Raw genomic sequence first — 20,678 nt, forward strand, 5'->3', positions numbered from 1 at the left:
ATGCCTGACGCGTCAATTAAACTCATCCAGCCTCAAGGAATCTTAAAGTACTATGTACATTAGCATTACAAGATAAAAGGGGTGTCCAGGATAAGAAAAACATGGCCGGGGTTGTGATCGTGGTAAACATGCGACATTTGTGGTGTCCAAGATCGCCATGTAGCCCTAGTCCAGAGATGGCCAACCTGAGGCTCTCCAGCTCTCCTAGGATGCCCACACTGCCTACAGGTATTAGCCTATAGCAGGACATGGTGGGAGTTGTAGTTTTACAACAGCTGGAGAGCCTCAGGTTGGCCACCCCTGCTCTTGTCTAAGGGTTCAGCTATGCTCATTGCCCTCACATATGATGATGGAAGTTGTTATGGTCATTCACCTTTTCCCACCACTTCTCTGCCCTAGAGAGTTCTCTATCAGCCAAGCATGAAACAATGGATCAGACTAGTGATAATTACTCTTTTCCAGGCTCACTTTGTCTGTAGAGTGCTCCCTCGTACACAACGTTGTACTGTCTTCGCACCACCAGCGCCCGTCCTGTCGTGTTGTGTGCACCTCCTGATCATCTGTCTGGGGTTCCTCACCTTCTGCATCTCTGAAGGCCACCCAGGTGTCTATAAATGGAGAAAAAAATAAATATATGTTTTATTACCAGCATTGGTACCGTTCCACATATCCTGTTCTACGGAAACAGAGCAGAGCACTGACAATCCTAAGGCTACCTTCACAAGATAGCCCTATAGACTTTGACTATTGACATGGCCGTTTTTTTAATGGCCAGTGAATAGCCTCCATCAAAATAAAAAGGCATATCCTATTTTTGGTCAAACCGACCCCATTGAAATCAATGGGCACGTTTTTAACAGCTATTTGACTGGAGTGCACCAGTCAACAGCCATTAAAAACAGATATGCTATGTACCGTAAATAAAGGGCCTTTCAGAGTTTAAAATAAAAAACGTAAAAACCTCATTTATTTGCACTTGAGGGAACACTTAAATCATATTGGAGGCAACAGGACCTGATGTGATGTCACAACGCTGAGAGCGTCAGGTCCCAGTGCCTCCAGTGTGGAGCAAGTGTTCCCTCACGAACAAGTGGATGAAGTACGGTAAGTTTTTTTAAATTTTTTATTAATGGATCTGTCGGCACTACTAGAGGTATAGGTGAGGCCATTATAAATACTGGGGCACTATGTAAGCTTTTATATATACTGGGGCTCTATTGGATGTCCAGTGTACACTATAAGGGCATGATGCATACTGAGGGCACTGCAGGGGTTGGGTTTAAAACAAACAATGAACTTCATCCGCTTTTAATGGCCATTAAAAATAGCTGCAAAATGGATGCAAAACGTCCATTAAAAATGGATTGACAGCCAGAAAATGGATGTCCACAGATGCAAAATGGCCACGAAAAACAGACAGTGTATCCGTTTTTTAATGGGTGTTTTGAATGCAGCTGTGTCTAGAGCCGACCCGTAATTTTTCTGCAGGTGGACTCGACTGTTTAACAGTATGGGTGAATAAGTGGACAGAACCACCATACGTGGGACATACCGCACAATGCAAACAGGTGTCTGGGGAAGTCAAGCCATACCAAATTTGCAGCGGATCTGCTGTCATCCACAGCAGCAAAATTCTCACCAAATTTGTTTCCGAAAAGCTGTGGATTTGGCGCAGATATCATCTTATGCATTGCAAAGGGTGAAATCCTCTGCAGAAATTTGCAACATAAATTGACACTCTGCAGATTTACAATCCGCACCTTGGGTCAAGTTATGTGTGGGTTTTGTGGTAGAAAACGTCTGCAAATCCGCAATGTTTCTGCCGTGTGTGGATGTACCCTATGGGCGCAAACATCATAGCACATTCTCTGGACAGCGGTACGGAGGGGGATGATGCACAGATTAAATGCTGCTGGATTACACACACCCAGGGATGTCACAGGAAAGGATTTTTTTTTCCAATTACAAAAATTTCATGAAAAAAAAAAAAGTTCTTTTGGACAATCCCATTAAATTTATTATATTTTTTTACATTTCCACCTAGCTGTGCACCACTACAGCCGATCACTGGCCTCAAGCATTGACACGTCCAAGCGTCACATCACTGCTGGGTCCCGTGCCACTTGGAGACATGTTACTGCTGAGGCCAGTCATTGGCTGCAGCACTGCACTCAACCTAATTGGAAGTTCACAGCCGGGGACCAGGAGACCAGTGAAGTGAGCCAGGGAACCACAACAGAGAGGCGGGTAGCTGGGGCTCTCACCACATAAGGGCCCGCCATTAACCTAATGTGTATGAGGAGCTCCCAACTCTCTCCCAACAGAGGATGTCGGAGGAGAGAAGGATCGGGTCCCTTGAATCTCAGTGCTGATAGTTTTTGTTCTCCCAGGAGATAATCAGAGGCAGAGGAGTCTGGCATTAGCTTTCTCCCCATAAGGGCTCATGTACATGGATGTAAGTTCCGCAAAATGCAGATCTGCAAAACACGGATCCTGGCTGCGTGCATGCCGCCATTTTTAACTTCTGGATATCTGTCCTATCCTTGTCCACAAAACTGACATGAATAGGACACGTTCTATTTTTTTTCGGGGTCGCGGAACAGACGTTCGGCTGGAGACAACCCACGGCGTGCTACCTGCATCTCTTGCGGCCCCATTTAAACGAATGGGTCCACATCCGATCCGCAAAAAATGCGGAATGTATGCGGATAGAAACTACGGCCGTGTGCATGAGCCCTTATAAACACATTCGGGTACATGCCCGGCTGTGTATGCACCGATGAGTTCTAAGAAGCCCGTAACAGGTGTTGGCAAGTTAAAAAATATAGACCTGTAATATTAGGATAAGCCCCGTTCTTAAAGGGGTCGTCTCACTTCAGCTTCTAGCATTAATCATGTAGAACAGGGATGGCCAACCTGAGGCTCTCCAGCTGTTGCAAAACTACAACTCCCAGCATGCCCAGACTGCCTACAGCTAGCAGCCTACAGCAGGGCATGGTGGGAGTTGTAGTTTTACAACAGCTGAAGAGCCGTAGGTTGGCCATGCCTGATGTAGAGGAAGTTACTACAAGGCACTTACTAATGTATTGTGATTGTCCATATTGCTTCCTTTGCTGGCTGGATTCATTTATCCATCACATTATATACGGCTCGTATCCATGGTTACGACCACTCTACAATCCAGCAGCGGTGGTCGTGCTTGCACACTATAGGAAAAAAACATCGGCCTGTTTGGTGGCCAGGACTGTGGACCGCACATAGGCTAGTGCTTTTTTCTATAAATGAGCAAGCATGACCACCACTGCTGGATTGCGGGGTGGTCGTAACCATGGAAATCAGGAGTGCATATGTAATGGAAAAAAAGTTGTTTTTTTTTTGCATATAATGGGAGTAATTTATAAAGACTGACATTTTACGCCGGTCTTTGATTCCACCCTCTGTTGCAGGAGGAGTCGCATAATTTATGAAGAGGCCTGAATTTACCGGGCGCCCCCCCCCCCCCCCTCCTCCTAAACCTACGCCACTCCCAAGTGGTGAGAGCGGGGTAAAGACTCAGGGTCTTGTGACTTTTTTTTCTGACGAAAACTGGCATAAGAATGTATTCTTAGCTAGTGTGTAAATGTCCCCCTTACCGACAGTTTTCTTCGTGGTGTTTTTCCCCTTAAGAGAAGGTGATGTGAAAACACTGTAAAAATCGCCACTAAAAACAAAAAAGTGCTGAAAAACGCTTTCACATGTCATTGATTGTGAGCCAAAACTAAGAGTGGCGGCTACACCGAGATAAGGTCTAAGGGCTCAGGCACACAAACGTATATTCTTTGTGTCTGTTCCGGTCATTTTGCGGACCGTATACGGAACCATTTATTTCAATGGGTCCGCAAAAAAAACGGAAGTTACTCCATGTGCATTCTGTTTCCATATGTCCGTATTTCCGTTCCGCCAAAAAATAGAACATGTCCTATTATTGTCCACATTACAGACAAGGATAGGACTGTTCTAAAGTATTAGGGGGCAGCTGTTCCGTTCTGCAAAATACAGAATGCACACGGACATCATCCGTATTTTTTGCGGACCGCAAAATATATACGGTCGTGTGCATGAGCCCTAAGGGAAAGATCTGCTCCTGTTCTGTGTTTTTGAACCGCACCTGGTTTGGCTCACAGTCACTGAAAGAAATCAGATCTGTTGCAAAGGTAAACCTATCCTTTAAGGGGGTTCTTCCACAATAACCACTTATCAGGATTGCCAGCCCAAAAAAAATAATTCTGGACAATTTAATAAAAAAAGACATTCAATGTTTTTTTTTTTTTTACAGACAAATTGGAAAAATATTATGAAATATAAAGATTATAAGTAATACATGTCTATAGATCAGACACTAATACTAAACACATTACAAGCGTTTACTGTGAAGTCTAAAATGCTGAGAATTACATTCAAAGTGACCTGCTCAATTACCACCAACCTCCAAAGAATTACGCACACGTAATTTATCACGGACACTGGGAAAATTCCCCTATTTTTACGGACTGTCCAGGAATTTCTGGACAGTTGGCAACCCTGCTTATCATCAATCTACAGGATACATATTCAATATCTAATCGGTGGGGATCTGACCACTGGGATGCCCCACAATCATGAGAATGGAGGTTCCCTATGGCTAAACCACTCACCTTTCAGAAACTGATCACCTATCTTGTTGATAGGTGATAAGTTGTTATGGCGGGACAGCTCTATTACCTAACAGTAGAAAGCCTGTAGGGTGACATTTTGGGTGGCCATATGAGAGAAATTTATCAGTGGGACATTATGGTCCATGATCTGATACAAAAATGGTCCCCAAAAGGTCTAGCAGACGACAACCAGACTTTGAATTGACTTTGGCGGCAATAACTTACCACAAGGGGCTACTTCTTATTGGATGATTTACCGAGTACCCGAGTTCGGGAAAATAATTTTAACAGTAGAAATTAATTTTTGAAGTTATTACCCAAACTCTTGCGAGACTTTGCGAAGTAATAACTTCGGCTCATCTGAGCCAATACATTCTAAGCACTCGCTCCATACAGTATTCAAATGAAGTTTTATGCAAATCGACTTTGGTTGTTTCATCCGAAGTCGATTCGCTCACCCCATCTTCATGATAGGTCATCAGTATGTGATCGGCAGAGGCTCGGCTTCCTTGCGGCACACCAAGCACAGCGCCATCCATTGCATAGTGGCTGTGCTTGGTATTGCAGCTCAGAACCATCCTCTTGAATGGGGCTGAGCTGTGCCTAGGCCACGTGACCGATGAACGTGACAACACTGGCCTGGGAAGAGGCCGTGGTGCTTGCCGGAGTCGGTGGAGAATCGGACCCCCAACGATCATATACTGTTGACCAATCCTGAGAATAGGTCATAAGTATTAAACACTTGGACAAGCCCTTTAAGTTATATTTTGATATGTTTTACTGACATATTACGATAGAAAGCCCAAAGTAAGGATCATCCCACCATATGTAGACACGGGGTATATGAAGAAAGATTACAGTGTCCAGAATACCAAAGTACCATTTAAATAGATGGGGTCCTTCATTCCATTTTTTTTTATACTTGGTCATGATCGTCGATTCCTCTGCTCACTGTGGACCTCTCCACCTCTCTCATAGATGTATATAGTAAATACACAGTGACGCCAGCGACACGCAGCACGACCATCCACACACATATGTTGTCATGTGGATGTAGCCCTAGCACCAGTATATCTGCATATATACGTTAAAGGGAGGGGGGGGATTATAGGGTTTCCTGCAGGGTCACGACCACTAATCCCAGATTACTGAATACTTCACGTGATTTAGATTGATGCATTGATACCTATGTAAAAAGACAGATACGCTAGGACGTGACAGAGGTCTAATATACGGGTGCATGAAGACAATGCAATGCCCGTCAGCAGTGATACAAACACACAGACACTGGTGCTTACCATCAGGCCGACATCTATGCAGACCCTTGTGGTACCACTCGTCCTCGTCTTCCCCTTCCGTCTGCTGTGTCCCTTGAAATTCGCCCCAAAGGACGGGGGACGCCTCTGTTTTTGTCCAGTTCTCCTCTGTCTCTAGATCCTTTTCCTCTTTCATGTCTCTCCTTTCCATCGTCCCTGCATCGAGGGAGGATGCCATGGCGTGTCTGAGAAAGGAGTTTGTACTTTTGTGCGGGGTCCTGTGTGACCCCAAAAACGTCCTCATTCGCCCTGGTTTAGCTGGTATTATTAACAGCGTGCAGCGAAGCTCACACTGTATTCAGCCTTCTCCCTCTCCCTCCATTTTCTGCGCTCCCCCTGCCGCTCTTTGCCTCTCCGTGGAGGAAAGCTGTTTTCTCACATTCTCACAGAAGCAGCACTGCCACCTAGCAACCCGACCAATTAACATCATTACCTCCCAGGATGGAGATGTACTGGATATGCAGAAGTGCATTCTCTCCATGGACCCCACACTCCTCAGCTGCCAATTGCTAGGTTTTATTTTATTAATCGATTCACCGTAATATTTTATAGCCGGGTTTTATGTAGAGCTCCATAGTAATAAGTCCAGTATACTGACAGTGCGACATTTCTGTCTAAGGGCTCATGCATGTAACACAGACCTATTAATGCAGCACGGCAGAGTCCCTACAGGTCGGTATTATAGACAGTGGTGCACATAGAAGAGATTAGGCCAAATACCAAAAATCAATATGCCCCCCAGCCCCTTATAGTGCCCAGGGCGTAGCTAAAGGCCCCCCTTCCCTCAGTGCTTTGTGGCCAGGGGCAGGGAAGCACATAGCCTCCCTGCTGCCTGAGGCAAAAATTGAAATGGTACCCCCCCCCCATGCCAAATTCTTGACCTAACCTCTTCCCTCCAGACAGTGGTTTAACTTAGAGTCTAAACCCGTGCAAAATCTATGACAGAGCCCTCCCAGCATGCACTTTCTGTAATACCAGTGTCTTATGCAGAAAAAGGGTCTTTGGGGCCCCTCAGGTCCTGGGCACAGTAGCAACTGCTACCTCTGCACCCCCAAAAGCTACGCCCCTGATGATGCCTTGTTTTGCCACCCAGGACGGAAGAGCTTGGTGCTCGTTCCCTTCTCCATGCCCCATTTTCAACCCACAGGCAAACAAACAAGGGTGGGACCTCTCTCTCCAAGGAACCTATATGGTCTGCACCAGGGTCGGACAGGAGTTCCTTGGGCCCACCAAAGAAAAATTATTTTTGGGGGCCCAGTCCCCATTCAAGAAAATAGAACCTAGTGGCATGTGATTGGCTCCAAAGGCAGCTACAAATGGGTTTTTCTCTCCTGCGTCTTTGGGGGCCATTATGGTATCAGAGTCTGGGCCCACCAGAGGAACTTCTGGTACTCTAATGGGCCAGTCCAACTCTATGTACAAACTGGACCATGGTGTCTCCATCGGTCAAATATAAGATTGCAACTGGAAGCAAAAGTTATTGCATCAGTTGGTTTTTATCCATCGTCCAATTTTCAGTAGATTAAAAAAATATTGCTGATGCCCCATCCATCAGTTTAAAGGGGTTGTCCAGTTTAGAGAACCCATTTCCAAGCACCCTATTAGAGATGTTGTAGTTAATAGAAAGGGGGTCCTCACTTCTTGGCCATAGTGAAGAGCAGCTCCCACTCTGAAGGACCTGTCCGGTCCTGAATTACACAGGAAACCCATTAATTTCAATGGGGGCTTTGTAATGCTTGCTTTTCCATGTGGTAGCGCTGCAAGGAAATAGATAGTCGGGTGCTGGAGGGGCCCAGCATGTGGACGCCTTGATCAAGCTAACAAGCAGTGATCTTTTTCAAAGTGAAGAATCCCTTTAAACTGGGATGCCACAATTGACAGTTGACAATACTGATGGTCAGACAATGATCTTTCTGCCCTGCAGTCCCATTAAAGGGAATAGGACTAAGCTGCAATGCCAAGCAAGGCCACTACAAAATGTAACGAGTTTTGCCGTGATCCCTTCACTCAGCTGATCAGTAGGGGTTCAGGGGTTGGACCATTAATAATCCGATTTCGGTGGCCTATTACTATTCTCTAGGGAACCTTACAGACTGAACAACAGAATACAATGTCAATCAAAATTAAAAGAATGCTAAAAAAAAAAGAAAGTACTTACTTGTTAAATCCCCCACCTCTTTAACAGCCTGCACCAGTGGTCCCGTAGGTTAAGGTTTACTTGGTCAGGTGGGTAAATGATCACTACTGCAGCCTATCACAAGTATCAGGTTTGTGGGTGTGCTCATAAAAATAAAAGGTGTGGTTATGCAAATAGGGACTGTGGTAAGATACTGCATGATACCACACCAGTGACAATATAGTGGTAGATACCAGTTCTACACAGGCGCTCTGCAAACTGTATAGGTGATTACAGTACAATTAAATCCAGTAACTAGCATATGGCATGATCTCTGATTGTAGGCATTCTCTTTCCATTTATTTTCCATCAAGCCCAGACCACTATGAGGACTTCTCCTGACGAATATGTCCTGCCAAGCCTCGCTTCTATTTTTTTGGATACAAGGCTAAAGAAATATGTGATAGGTCTATGACCAACTATGAAAAGAAGACAGATTTTTAATGGAAGTGGTTAGTCTAATTCTGGTAGTCCAAGTGGCAGTCGTACAAAGGCAGATTTATCATGGTCAATGAGGCATCTTCTCAACATTAAACACGCAAGGTGTAGAGAAGACTCTTAAAATATTGTTGTGCCGGAGATCTCCTACAGTATTATTGGGCCTAAGACCTCCCAAAATACCGTTCGGACTGACCTAAAATACTGTTGGGGCCTGAGGCCTAATAAAATATTGTTGGACTGAGACCTCCTAAAATACCATTCGGACTGACCTAAAATACTGTTGGGGCCTGAGGCCTAATAAAATATTGTTGGACTGAGACCTCCTAAAATACCATTCGGACTGACCTAAAATACTGTTGGGCCTGAGGCCTCATACAATATTGTTGGGCCTGAGACCTACTAAAATACCATTCGGACTGACCTCCTAAAATACTGTTGGTCTTTAGACCTTTTAAAATACTGTTGGGCCTGAGACCTCCTAAAATATTGTTCGGACTGCTCTAATTCTATCAATTGCATTGTTCCTGTGGGAATTGAGGTCACTGTGGGGAGTAGGGGAAACCCCCACTGTACAATGATGAATGGTGGGATATGACACTAGGCCTGGAAACCAGGATAAGGGAAGCAGGTCACCTCCTAACGCCACCCTAATCGAATCCCTGACCTTCTAACTGTATGAGCCAGCCTTGATGGTAGGGTGGCTCATACTCCGGAACCTGGGCTTTTCGGACCCTAATGATCCCTGAAATAGGAGACAGGAATAAGAGACAACCGGTTCATCCACAACACGGATGAACCAGAGTCTCCCACAGGCCTAGCAACAAAGGAAGGGAAAGCCAGTGAGCAAAAACCAGATTGGCAGGTAAGCACCCAGCGCAAACACACTGGAACATAACCACTTACCTACCGCAACAACTGGAGATGTGAACTGGAACCCATGCAAACGGACTGCAATCCGAACACCATCCCAGACTCAGTACGTACTGACACACATAGGAACCAGCACTCCAGCAACAGCTCACTGACTTTACTTTTGGTTTCCCCTCCGGGGAACCCTGAGATCCCCTTCCGGAGGACAACACACAGGGAAACGCCTTGCATTCATGCTGGACAAACAAACAACACCAAAAGACCAGACATGAAACAACAAGACCTACGCTACAACCTGAACATAATCCCACACCAAACATCAACACAGATAAGGTAGGGAACATAGAGGATACAAACGGGATGACAAACTATGTTCAACAAGGTGGCCCTCAAGCTGGACAGATGGAAAGGTCCAGGATGGCAGCATAACTCCAGCTCCACCAGAAGCTGAAGTCAACTAAAACCTCAAGCTCCAAACACCAGTACTATAAGAGCCAAGAGGCCACACCCAGCTCCACCTTGCTCACACCTTAACCCCATACAGACCAGAAATGGGAAGGGAACCAGACTTAAAGGGAAAGTGTCCAAACATGCTACAAACTGCACGTTGCCACCAGCAACAAGCATGCACGGCTAAAGTGTCAAGGTCCACTACCACCAGACCATGACAAAGCTGTGACAATTGAGCTATGCAATATTTATTTGCTTGTAGGTCCAGGACAGAGAGCAGTTGTTGCTGCTAAATAATAATGTTAAATGTTAGTAATGTTAACTGGTTAAAGCGTGGAGGTTCTTCAGTGGTAAACACATTTGTTCCGCACCCTTTCTATTATAGCGCTGGGATAAGATACAACCCCAGACACCACGATTGGTAGGACAGCACACAACGTTGGCACTTTTGCAGTGTGAGAGAACATTTTAATAGGAGATATCCCTCTAGTCTTCAGGGAGGTTGAGGAGCCTTGAAGGGTGTATGCCCATGTAATTGCTTCACTCCTGTGATGAGCCAGGCTATATTGCTAGCCCACAGCATGAGAGGACACCATGAGGGAGTCGGCAGCTGCTGTTCTGGGGGTGCAGTCTGTTTGGCTGGTTTGCACGGTGGTCTGTGTGGAAACACCAACCACACAGTGACTGGAATAGGAGGAGGACACCCCGTTGAGAGCCTAGCCTACCAGCAGGGAGACTCCGAAAAGTTACATCTTATGGAGACTCTGCAATGTAAAGGCACCATCGGCCTTTGCCAGACACTTCTAGTGGCCGCTTATCCTCCTCGAGAACAAATAAATTGGGTGTGTTGAAAAACGTTATCCCCAACTTTTCTCCAATGACATATGTCAGGGGAGATTTGGGAAACCTCCATACAAATTAGATGGCTGGCCAGTTCTGTCAAAACCAGTGGGTTCATCCGACACAACATCTAATATGGGCACCTTAAAGGGGTTATGCCATGATTGATGTAATAAATCAAAATCAGACATGATATATTACAACATGACAAAGCTAGAACCAGCCCTGTATCTCACATGGGTCCAGAGATATCTACATTCACTGCTCCAGTTGCTCTGCTGGATTATCTTCAGCCTGGCTGCTCGGGGGGCATGTCCTTTCTGCTGCAGTTATCTCCCTGTAACAGCCACAGCTTTGAAGAGAACATATGGCTGGTGGCAGTTGAAGACTTAAACTGAGCGCGTGCGACCAGCTCAGTGCGACGGACAAAAAGTAAGGAAAAGAACAAACTGCAGGTGGTGCTATAAAGATACATTTTATTGAACAACTCACTGGCTTTACTGAATTTTAATTACATGCAATTACAAAAATATTTAGATCCAGGTGCTGGTTTGAAAAATGTAGAATATGTTTTGTGACACAACCCTTTTAAGTATCTGTTCGCAATGCATTTCACATCTATGTTCAGAGCATCTGCAGAGAAAAATTTTGGGGCCCTATTAAAAAAAAAATCCTACTCCTATTAAAAATGTGTATTTAAAGGAGGTGTCCGCCTAGGAGCTGACAACCCCAATGGTCTTAGCCTTTTCCCAATAAAAAAATAAAATGTTCCTGGCCACTTTCAGTCCAGATTGTAAGTAGCTGTGACCAATCACTTCAGTTGTCACATGTGACAGAACGGCATGTCACTGCTATTGATGTGCTAGCGATGTGCCATTCTAGCGAGTGACGACTGAGGCCAGTGACCAAGTCACCACTAGAGACTGGAAGCCATCTTCATACATTTTCATAACTGTAACGGCTCATTCAGACGGCCGTATGCTGTCCGCAAAAAAGCGGATCTGTTTTTTTGCGGATTAGATGCTGTCCCATTCATTTCTATGGGGCCCTTTTCTTCCATTGCAGGGCTCAGCAAAAAAATTAAACATGTCCTATACTTGTCAGTGAAAATCAGGACATGGCCCTATTGAAGTCTATGGATCCAGGGACGGGCTGGGCCTAGGGGCAGGGAGGCAATTGCCCCCCAGGCCGCCCTAAAAAAACGGCCGCTGGGCCGCCCGTCTTTAAAAATTTTTTTTTAATTTTTTATTCTTCTGGGCCGCACCGCCGATCACCACAGGCGGCGCGGCCCTGGATGTAATTGCGGCGGCGGTGGTGGCGGCTGTGTGCTGTGGGGCAGGGGAGGGAGAGGTGTGTCCCTCCCCTGTTCTTCTGATAGGCCGCAGGCACTAATGCCTGCAGCCTATCAGAGGCCGGCTCAGGCAGCGCAATGACGTCATTATCATCGCGACGCCTGAGCCGGGCAGCACACAGCAGGGACACGGGCCGGAAGAGGCCTGCATCGCTGCTGATGGAGGTAAGTATTAGTGTTTTTTGTTTTTATTTCTTTGCGGGGGGAGCTGTCACTATGGCTATGGGGGAGCTGGCACTATGGGGGGGGACCTGGCACTATGGGGGGATCTGGCACTATGGGGGGGCTTGCACTATAGGGGGAGCTGGCACTATAGGGGGGGCTGGCACTATGGGGGAGCTGGCACTATAAGGGGGCTGGCATTATGGGGGGGGCTTGCACTATAGGGGGAGCTGGCACTATAGGGGGGGCTGGCACTATGGGGGAGCTAGCACTATGGGGGGGCTGACACTATGGGGGAGCTGCCACTATAAGGGGGCTGGCACTATGGGGGAGCTGGCACTATGGGGGAGCTGGCACTATAGGGTGGGCTGGCACTATGGGGGAGCTAGCACTATGGGGGAGCTGGCACTATAAGGGGGCTGGCACTATGGGGGAGCTGGCACTATGGGGGAGCTGGCACTATGGGGGAGCTGGCACTATGGGGGGGGCTGGCACTATAAGGGGGCTGGCACTAGGGGGGAGCTGGCACTATGGGGGGAGCTGGCACTATAGGGGGGGCTGGCACTATGGGGGATCTGGCACTATAGGGGGGGCTGGCACTATGGGGCAGCTGGCACTATGGGGGGAGCTGGCACTATGGGGGGAGCTGGCACTATGGGGGAGCTGGCACTATGGGGGAGCTGGCACTATGGGGGGCTGGCACTATGGGGGGGCTGGCACTATAGGGGGGGAGCTTGCACTATGAGGGAGCTGGCACTATTGGAGGAGCTGGCACTATGGGGGGCACTATGGGGCATTTCTTACTGGCACATTATGGGGGGGCACCATGGGGGAGAGGAGCACTATGGGGGTATCTGGGGGCTCTAAAGGGGCTTTTTTTAATTATTGGCACATTCTGGGGGGCACTATAGGGTAGAGCAGCACTATGGGGCATCTGGTGTTACTATAGGGGCATTATTTGGGGGCATTATGGGGAAGTGGGGGCTCTAAAGGGGCCTTTTGTATTGGAACATTATGGGGGGCACTATGGCATTTGGTGGCATTAAGGGGGCATTTTTTACTGGCACATTATGGGAGGCACTTTTTCAATAAAAAAAAAAATACTTAATTGAGAACATCATGATTTCCAAATATAAAATTTTGTTTCAAAAGATCAGGGGTAGGCAACCTCCGGCACTCCAGCTGTCGTGAAACTACAACTCCCAGCATGCATACTTACTCTGCTCTTCTTAGAACTCCCATAGAAATGAATGGAGCATGCTGGGAACTGTAGTTTCACAACAGCTGGAGTGCCGGAGGTTGCTGACCCTTTAATAGATGCTGCATATGGAGGATATTCTTCCACAGGCTGTTGGGCCTACGGGAGACTTGCAAAGCAAAAAGATCTTGACAGCTATAAGTGGAGGGGTTTCGGAGGCCGCCAACTTCCCATGAAGAATGGATTTTCCGCATTTGACCGGAGTCACAGGGCACTAGGGGTTTAGCGGACAATATAGTAGGTAAGTAGGAAAGAATAGGGAAAGTCACACAAGCATTTTCAAGTTTTATCATCTTGATTCCCCTCCGCCTATACAAGCTTCTTCTTGAACCATATTTAATGTGTAATTTCCGCTTCAAAGCAAAAATTAGCAGAGGACGTCCCTGTGAAAACCTTAGAAATGAAATGCAGTGAATGTGCGCGCTTTCCTGCGCTTACACGCGTTACATAATGACGCCAGTGAGAGCCAGGCCATATTGTGAGCTTCACTGTGCAGAGGGTGACCCCTAGTGGAGGCAGCAGACATAACCCTGTAAATCATCACCCAGCATATGACCCATACAAGGCTATGGGGCTGTTCACACATCCTTTTTTTTTTCCAGTGATTTATGTGCGGCGCGAAAAACCAAAAGACATGCACACGGAAGCTATCTATTTTTTAACGATTTTCTATTTTTTTGCAGACCGAACCTTGTAGACGGCCAGTTTGATACACTGTTGTCCACCCCATGTAGATGACAGACTGGAGATTGCAAAAATCCACGTGCTCTCCACCCCATTCCAATGAATGGAATTGATTTTCAGTCATGGAAAATTCTGCAACAAAATCCGCAGCACATTCACGCGATCGTATGTATTTTGCGGTTCTCTGTTGCATCCGTTTTTTTGCGGATCCATTGAAGCAATGCCTCTTCTTGTCCGCAAAACAGACAAGAATAGGACATGCTCTAAAAAAATTTTGCGGGCCAGCAGAGCGTACACACGGATGTGGACAGCGCACGGTGTGATGTCCATATTTTTTGTGGCCCCATTGAAATAAAAAATACGGTCATGTGAACGGGGCCCAAGGCTGATTTACCAATTTTTAAACTATAGAAAAGCACAGCGACTATACTTTCCTGCAGTGACGTAGCGTGGGCTGCCAGCCGGGGCAAGCCAAGTATTGCCCCCCCCAACATGTGACCACGCTCCTTTTTAAAAAAATGCAGTAGATGTCACCTGCAGTCCTATGTAACACCACAGATAACACAGGGATAACTCTCTGAGTACAGATGATGTAGTAGATGGGTGTGAGGCCCCAGGATTCAGAACACACACAGTGCGACCTGAAGTCTGGGGCCGGGCTGAGGCAGGGTGGGCCAAATTCTATATCCACCCCCCCAAAACAGATATTTGGATGGACATAACATACAGTACAGACCAAAAGTTTGGACACACCTTCTCATTCAAAGAGTTTTCTTTATTTTCATGACTATGAAAATTGTAGATTCACACTGAAGGCATCAAAACTATGAATTAACACATGTGGAATTATATACATAACAAACAAGTGTGAAACAACTGAAAATATGTCATATTCTAGGTTCTTCAAAGTAGCCACCTTTTGCTTTGATTACTGCTTTGCACACTCTTGGCATTCTCTTGATGAGCTTCAAGAGGTCGTCCCCTGAAATGGTTTTCACTTCACAGGTGTGCCCTGTCAGGTTTAATAAGTGGGATTTCTTGCCTTATAAATGGGGTTGGGACCATCAGTTGCGTTGAGGAGAAGTCAGGTGGATACACAGCTGATAGTCCTACTGAATAGACTGTTAGAATTTGTATTATGGCAAGAAAAAAGCAGCTAAGTAAAGAAAAACGAGCGGCCATCATTACTTTAAGAAATGAAGGCCAGTCAGTCAGCCGAAAAATTGGGAAAACTTTGAAAGTAAGGGCTATTTGACCATGAAGGAGAGTGATGGGGTGCTGCGCCAGATGACCTGGCCTCCACAGTCACCGGACCTGAACCCAATCGAGATGGTTTGGGGTGAGCTGGACCGCAGAGTGAAGGCAAAAGGGCCAACAAGTGCTAAGCATCTCTGGGAACTCCTTCAAGACTGTTGGAAGACCATTTCAGGGGACTACCTCTTGAAGCTCATCAAGAGAATGCCAAGAGTGTGCAAAGCAGTAATCAAAGCAAAAGGTGGCTACTTTGAAGAACCTAGAATATGACATATTATCAGTTGTTTCACACTTGTTTGTTATGTATATAATTCCACATGTGTTAATTCATAGTTTTGATGCCCTCATAGTCATGAAAATAAAGAAAACTCTTTGAATGAGAAGGTGTGTCCAAACTTTTGGTCTGTACTGTACATTGCTATGAAATATACAGGAGAATACTGCACCATACCTGTTACATCCAGTGACCTCTCCTGTGATGTAGACTTTCCTCAGCGTCTTCATTCGGAGATAAGACCGCCATGACACCTTCTTTCAGCTGCGTCTCTGCAGAGTTTCACAGAAAACATTTTTAGATTTCTCACTTTACTATCATCCACAGATAACATCCCCCGTAGTGCCCATAACTATAATACCCTCTGTATAATTATAATATTTACTGGCCCCTCTGGCGCATTGGGATGTGCTGACTGACCCCCTTTTTCTTTGCAGTTTATACTGGCCCCTCTGTATTATTATTGTAATAATTATGGCCCCCTCTGTATTAAGGTCCATTCACACGTCCGTGGTGTATTGTGGATCCGCAAATTGCAGATCCGCAATACACCCGTCCGGCACCCCCCATAGAACTGCCTATTCTTGTCCGCAATTGCGGACAAGAATAGGACATGTTATATTTTTTTGCAGAGCCGCGGCCCGGAAGTTCGGGGCCGCGATCCGGAAATGCGGATGCGGAGAGCACATAGTGTGCTCTCCGCATCCCGTTCTGCCCCATTGAGAATGAATGGGTCCGCACCCGTTCCCGATATTGCAGAACGGATGCGGATCCATTTCCGGACGTCTGAATAGAGCCTTATACTAATAATTATGGCCCCCTTCAGCTCCTCCAGCATACAGTCCCATGTAAAATATATCACTCCCCCTTCAGCTCCTCCAGCATACAGTCCCATGTAAGATACATCACTCTCCTGCCTTCAGCCACTCCAGCATATAGTCCCAGGTAAGATAAATCACTCCCCTGCCTTCAGCCCCTCCAGCATACAGTCCCATGTAAAATACATCACTCCCCCTTCAGCTCGTCCAGCATACAGTCCCATGTAAGATACATCACTCTCCTGCCTTCAGCCCCTCCAGCATATAGTCCCATGTAAGATACAACCCCCAGAGGATGCCATCTGCCCATCTCTTCTGTCCATGTACCAGGCCTACCAGTATTACCCCTTGATATTCCGCCTGCCCGCCTGGTCACCCCACAACTAACAGTCTGAGTAACTTGTCTCCCTGAGTGTTAGGTGGCATGACCAGGCGGGCAGGCGGTATATCAAGGGGTAATACTGGTAGGCCTGGTATATGGACAGAAGAGATGGGCAGATGGCATCCTCTGGGCAGTAGTCTCTCTGGTCATCCTTCACCAGTACCCTGTCTGCCACCTGCTTGGCCTGGCTCTCATGACACTTCACTGCCTGAAGCAAGGAGTTAAAGGATAACCCCTATTTTGCCCCCACAAAATGGCCGGGGCCGGGCACCTTACTTACCTCATTCCCCGCATTGCTCCTGTTGCCTGCACAGCCCCCACGCCTCCCGTCACGCAGATAAAAACTTCCAGCGACATGGGGTGCAGCCAATAGCAGGCCACGATGGGAACGAGCCTCCCTAGCATTGCGGGTGACGCTAGGGAGGCTCATTTCCGACGCAGCCTGCTATTGGCTGCACCCCCCCATTGGGCATAAGTATTATCTGTATGCGGTGCCTGGGCATTTTGGGGGGCATAATAGGGGTTAGATAGCACCTTTAGCCCTTAGGATACCGGAGGTTTTTGCATTTTCTTTTTTCTTCCCTATCTTCCTTAAATCATAACTTTTTTATTTTTCCGTTCACATAGATGTATGAGGGATTATTTTTTTGCGGGACAAGTTGTACTTTAATATGGCATACAATGTAGTGTGAAGCGGGCAAAAATTCCAAATGAGGTAGAATTTGAAAAAATACACACAATTTTTCCACCGTTTTACGGGTTTTGTTCCTACGGCATTCCCTTTGCAGAAAAAATTACCTCTGGGTCAGTATGATTACAATGATACCACCTATGTATAGGTTTTTTAAGTCTAAATAGTGTAAAAATAAATTAAAACTTTGAAAAAAATGTTTTATTTACTTTTCTACATCACCATATTCTGAGCCCCATCACTTTTTTATAGTTAGATCTGCTGATCTGTGTGTGGGCTCATTTTTTGCGGGATGAACTGTACTTTTTATTGATACCATTTTGGAGTGTGTGTGACTTTTTGATCACATTTTATAAAATTTTTTGGGGTAAGAGAAGTGATGAAAAAATGGTGCTGGTAGCAAAGGGGATAGGATGTGGGGGATGGGCAGTGTCAGGCTTTAGCGCAGTGGACACAGGCAGGAGGAGCGATGTGTATGCGGGCTCCTGCTCTGCACTCATTCAGCTGTGCTCGCATACATATCGCGCCCTGTGTCCACTGTCCTGTGCCCACTCTGCTAAAGCCTGACATAGCCCATCTATGCCCGGCTTTACCAAAGCAGACAGGCAGGAGCGGTGATGTGTGCAGTACATGGCTCACTGCCCCCCAGGGAGATCCTTACTCCCATACAGAGAGAGTATGGAACATAAAGTGCTATCGGCACCTGAATTCAGCATCCATTTCTTATAGGTTTCTAACGGTTTCAGTAGAAGATCTATACATTTCTTTATTGGCAAATGAGGGTGTGACAGGGGAGGAGCCAGGAGGTGGGATGGGCCAGGGGTGGGTAGTGGGTGGAGTTAGGGTGGGTAGTGGGTGGGGTTGGGGGGGCCCAATTCAGATTCTTGCTATGGGGCCCAGTGATTTCTATGTACGCCCCTGTTATCTATCTCATATCTATCTATTATCTATCTATCTATCTATCTATCTCGTATCTATCTATCTATCTATCTATCTATCTATTATCTATCTATTATCTATCTATCTATCCATCTATCTATTATCTATCTATCTATCCATCTATCTATCTATCTATCTATCTCGTATCTATCTATCTATCTATCTATCTATTATCTATCTATTATCTATCTATCTATCTATCTATCTATCTATCTATCTATTATCTATCTATTATCTATCTATCTATCTATCTATCTATCTCATATCTATCTATCTATTATCTATCTATTATTTATCTATCTATCTCATAGCTATAGGGACCGCCATGGGGTCTAATGTGGCGCCCACCTACGCCGATGTCTTCATGGCGGCCCTCGAGGAGGACCTTATCTATGTATCCCACCACTTCAGTAATGTTCTGGGGTGGTGGAGATACATAGATGACGTCTTCCTGATTTGGCACGGTGACTTTGTTTCTTTGGAGATTTTTCATGATTTTCTGAATAATTTGGACCCTGACATCAGCTTTACCCTGGTACACTCAGCCACCCATGTTCAATTCCTTGATACTACGGTAACTATTGTGGGTAATCAATTAACTACTGACATTTTTACTAAGCCCACTGATTGTAACACTTTGCTACATTACAAAAGCTGTCATCCCAGGTCAATCATCAATTCGGTACCATATAGTCAACTACTTAGGGTAAAAAGAGTGGTACAGGATTCAGGTATACTACCTACTCGATTCACACAGATGGTACATAAGTTCAAAGAACGCGGTTACCCGACTCGGGTGATCAATAAGCATCTTACTAAGGTAAAAGGTTCACAACAGGTGCCATTAGACACTACATGTAATAAAGTGGAAAGGATACCATTTATATCTACGTATTCTGAACAGAGTGTTAGAATTGCACACACTGGTCCATACTTAAAAGTAACCTTTCCCTTGTTACATCATTGACGGTGCCGCCCCTGCTTTCCTATAGGCGTCCCGCCAATTTTCGTGATAAATTGGTTCGGGCAGACATTCCAGCCAAAACTTTGGTGCAAACCCATATTGGCTCTCGGAGGAGGGGTTCCTATCCTTGTCGTGGGTGTGTGAATTGTTCATACATGACCAAGGGGGAGAGGTTTACTCATCCTGTCACGGGGAGCCAGTATGACATTGGTCACTTTCTAACATGTAACAGCTCATATGTTGTCTATGTGCTTTCCTGTCCCTGTGGCCTCCTATATGTTGGGGAGACCACTTGTGACATGAAGACACGTTTAAACAATCACAGGTTCTCAATTAGACAAAAAAGGAAAGATCCTGCCTGTCCCTAAACACTTTGTGGAGGCCAATCATAAGGAGAGGGACCTTAAATTCATGATAGTGGATCAAATCACCCCGTCCAGAAGGGGAGGTGATAGGACATTGGCTCTCAAACAGAGAGAGCTTAGGTGGATCCATCGCCTCAATACTTTGAGACCCGGTGGTCTCAATGTTGATTTTAAGTGGAATGTGATATAAGATGGGGCTTTCCATTGTTCCCGTTTGATCCTCTCCTTGTCGTGCCCTGGTGTATGTGAATTCGATTGGTGTCATTCATCATATAATTGACTAGGATTACTGGATTTATAGTTAATTCTGTATCCATTGTTCTAAACAATATATTTCTGTTTTCTGTTTTCTTTCTCTAGATTTCAGTCATCTATACTCTAATGGCGTTGTTTATGGACGGCGGGCGCAATTTTCTACGTTCCTCCGTTGAGAATTTGGTGATGGGGGAGATCCATGGGGCACAAAAGTATTCTGTATATTATACATCATGTGGGTTGACTGTATAGGGTTGTTTGTTTTATAAGTGGTGGTTTCTCCAATTGTTTCACTTTATAGGTCCAGGGGACGGTTTTTGGGTTTGGGGTTCTTGGGCATGGACGTGTCCTTGACCCTTCACCCATTATGGACCTGTGGTCATGTCGTGAGAATGGCTGGACCACCGGCCCCTGTTCCCCTGCTCTATGTTAGTATGGCACAGACCTTGAAGGTGTTCCTTCTCAGTGCCGATATACTTATATACCACGTTCACTCTACTCTCTAAACCTGGATA

The 20,678-nt window shown here is 46.0% G+C and overlaps 1 protein-coding gene across 1 annotated transcript in view; it reads right to left on the bottom strand.

Moving 5' to 3' along the window:
* LOC120977970 overlaps positions 1-6,691 on the bottom strand; it is a 28,426-nt gene extending 21,735 nt beyond the window's left edge. Inside the window, exons 1-2 of the mRNA XM_040406171.1 lie at positions 5,972-6,691; positions 469-608 (exon numbers count right to left, since the gene is read on the bottom strand). Of these exons, the coding sequence (XP_040262105.1) occupies positions 469-608; positions 5,972-6,233 (402 nt within the window). The 5' untranslated portion in view covers positions 6,234-6,691. The remainder of the gene's footprint in view (positions 1-468; positions 609-5,971) is intronic.
* Positions 6,692-20,678: the final 13,987 nt, after the last annotated feature.

The sequence above is a fragment of the Bufo bufo genome, chromosome 8, assembly GCF_905171765.1.
Source record: "Bufo bufo chromosome 8, aBufBuf1.1, whole genome shotgun sequence".
Taxonomy (NCBI): Eukaryota; Metazoa; Chordata; class Amphibia; order Anura; family Bufonidae; genus Bufo; species Bufo bufo.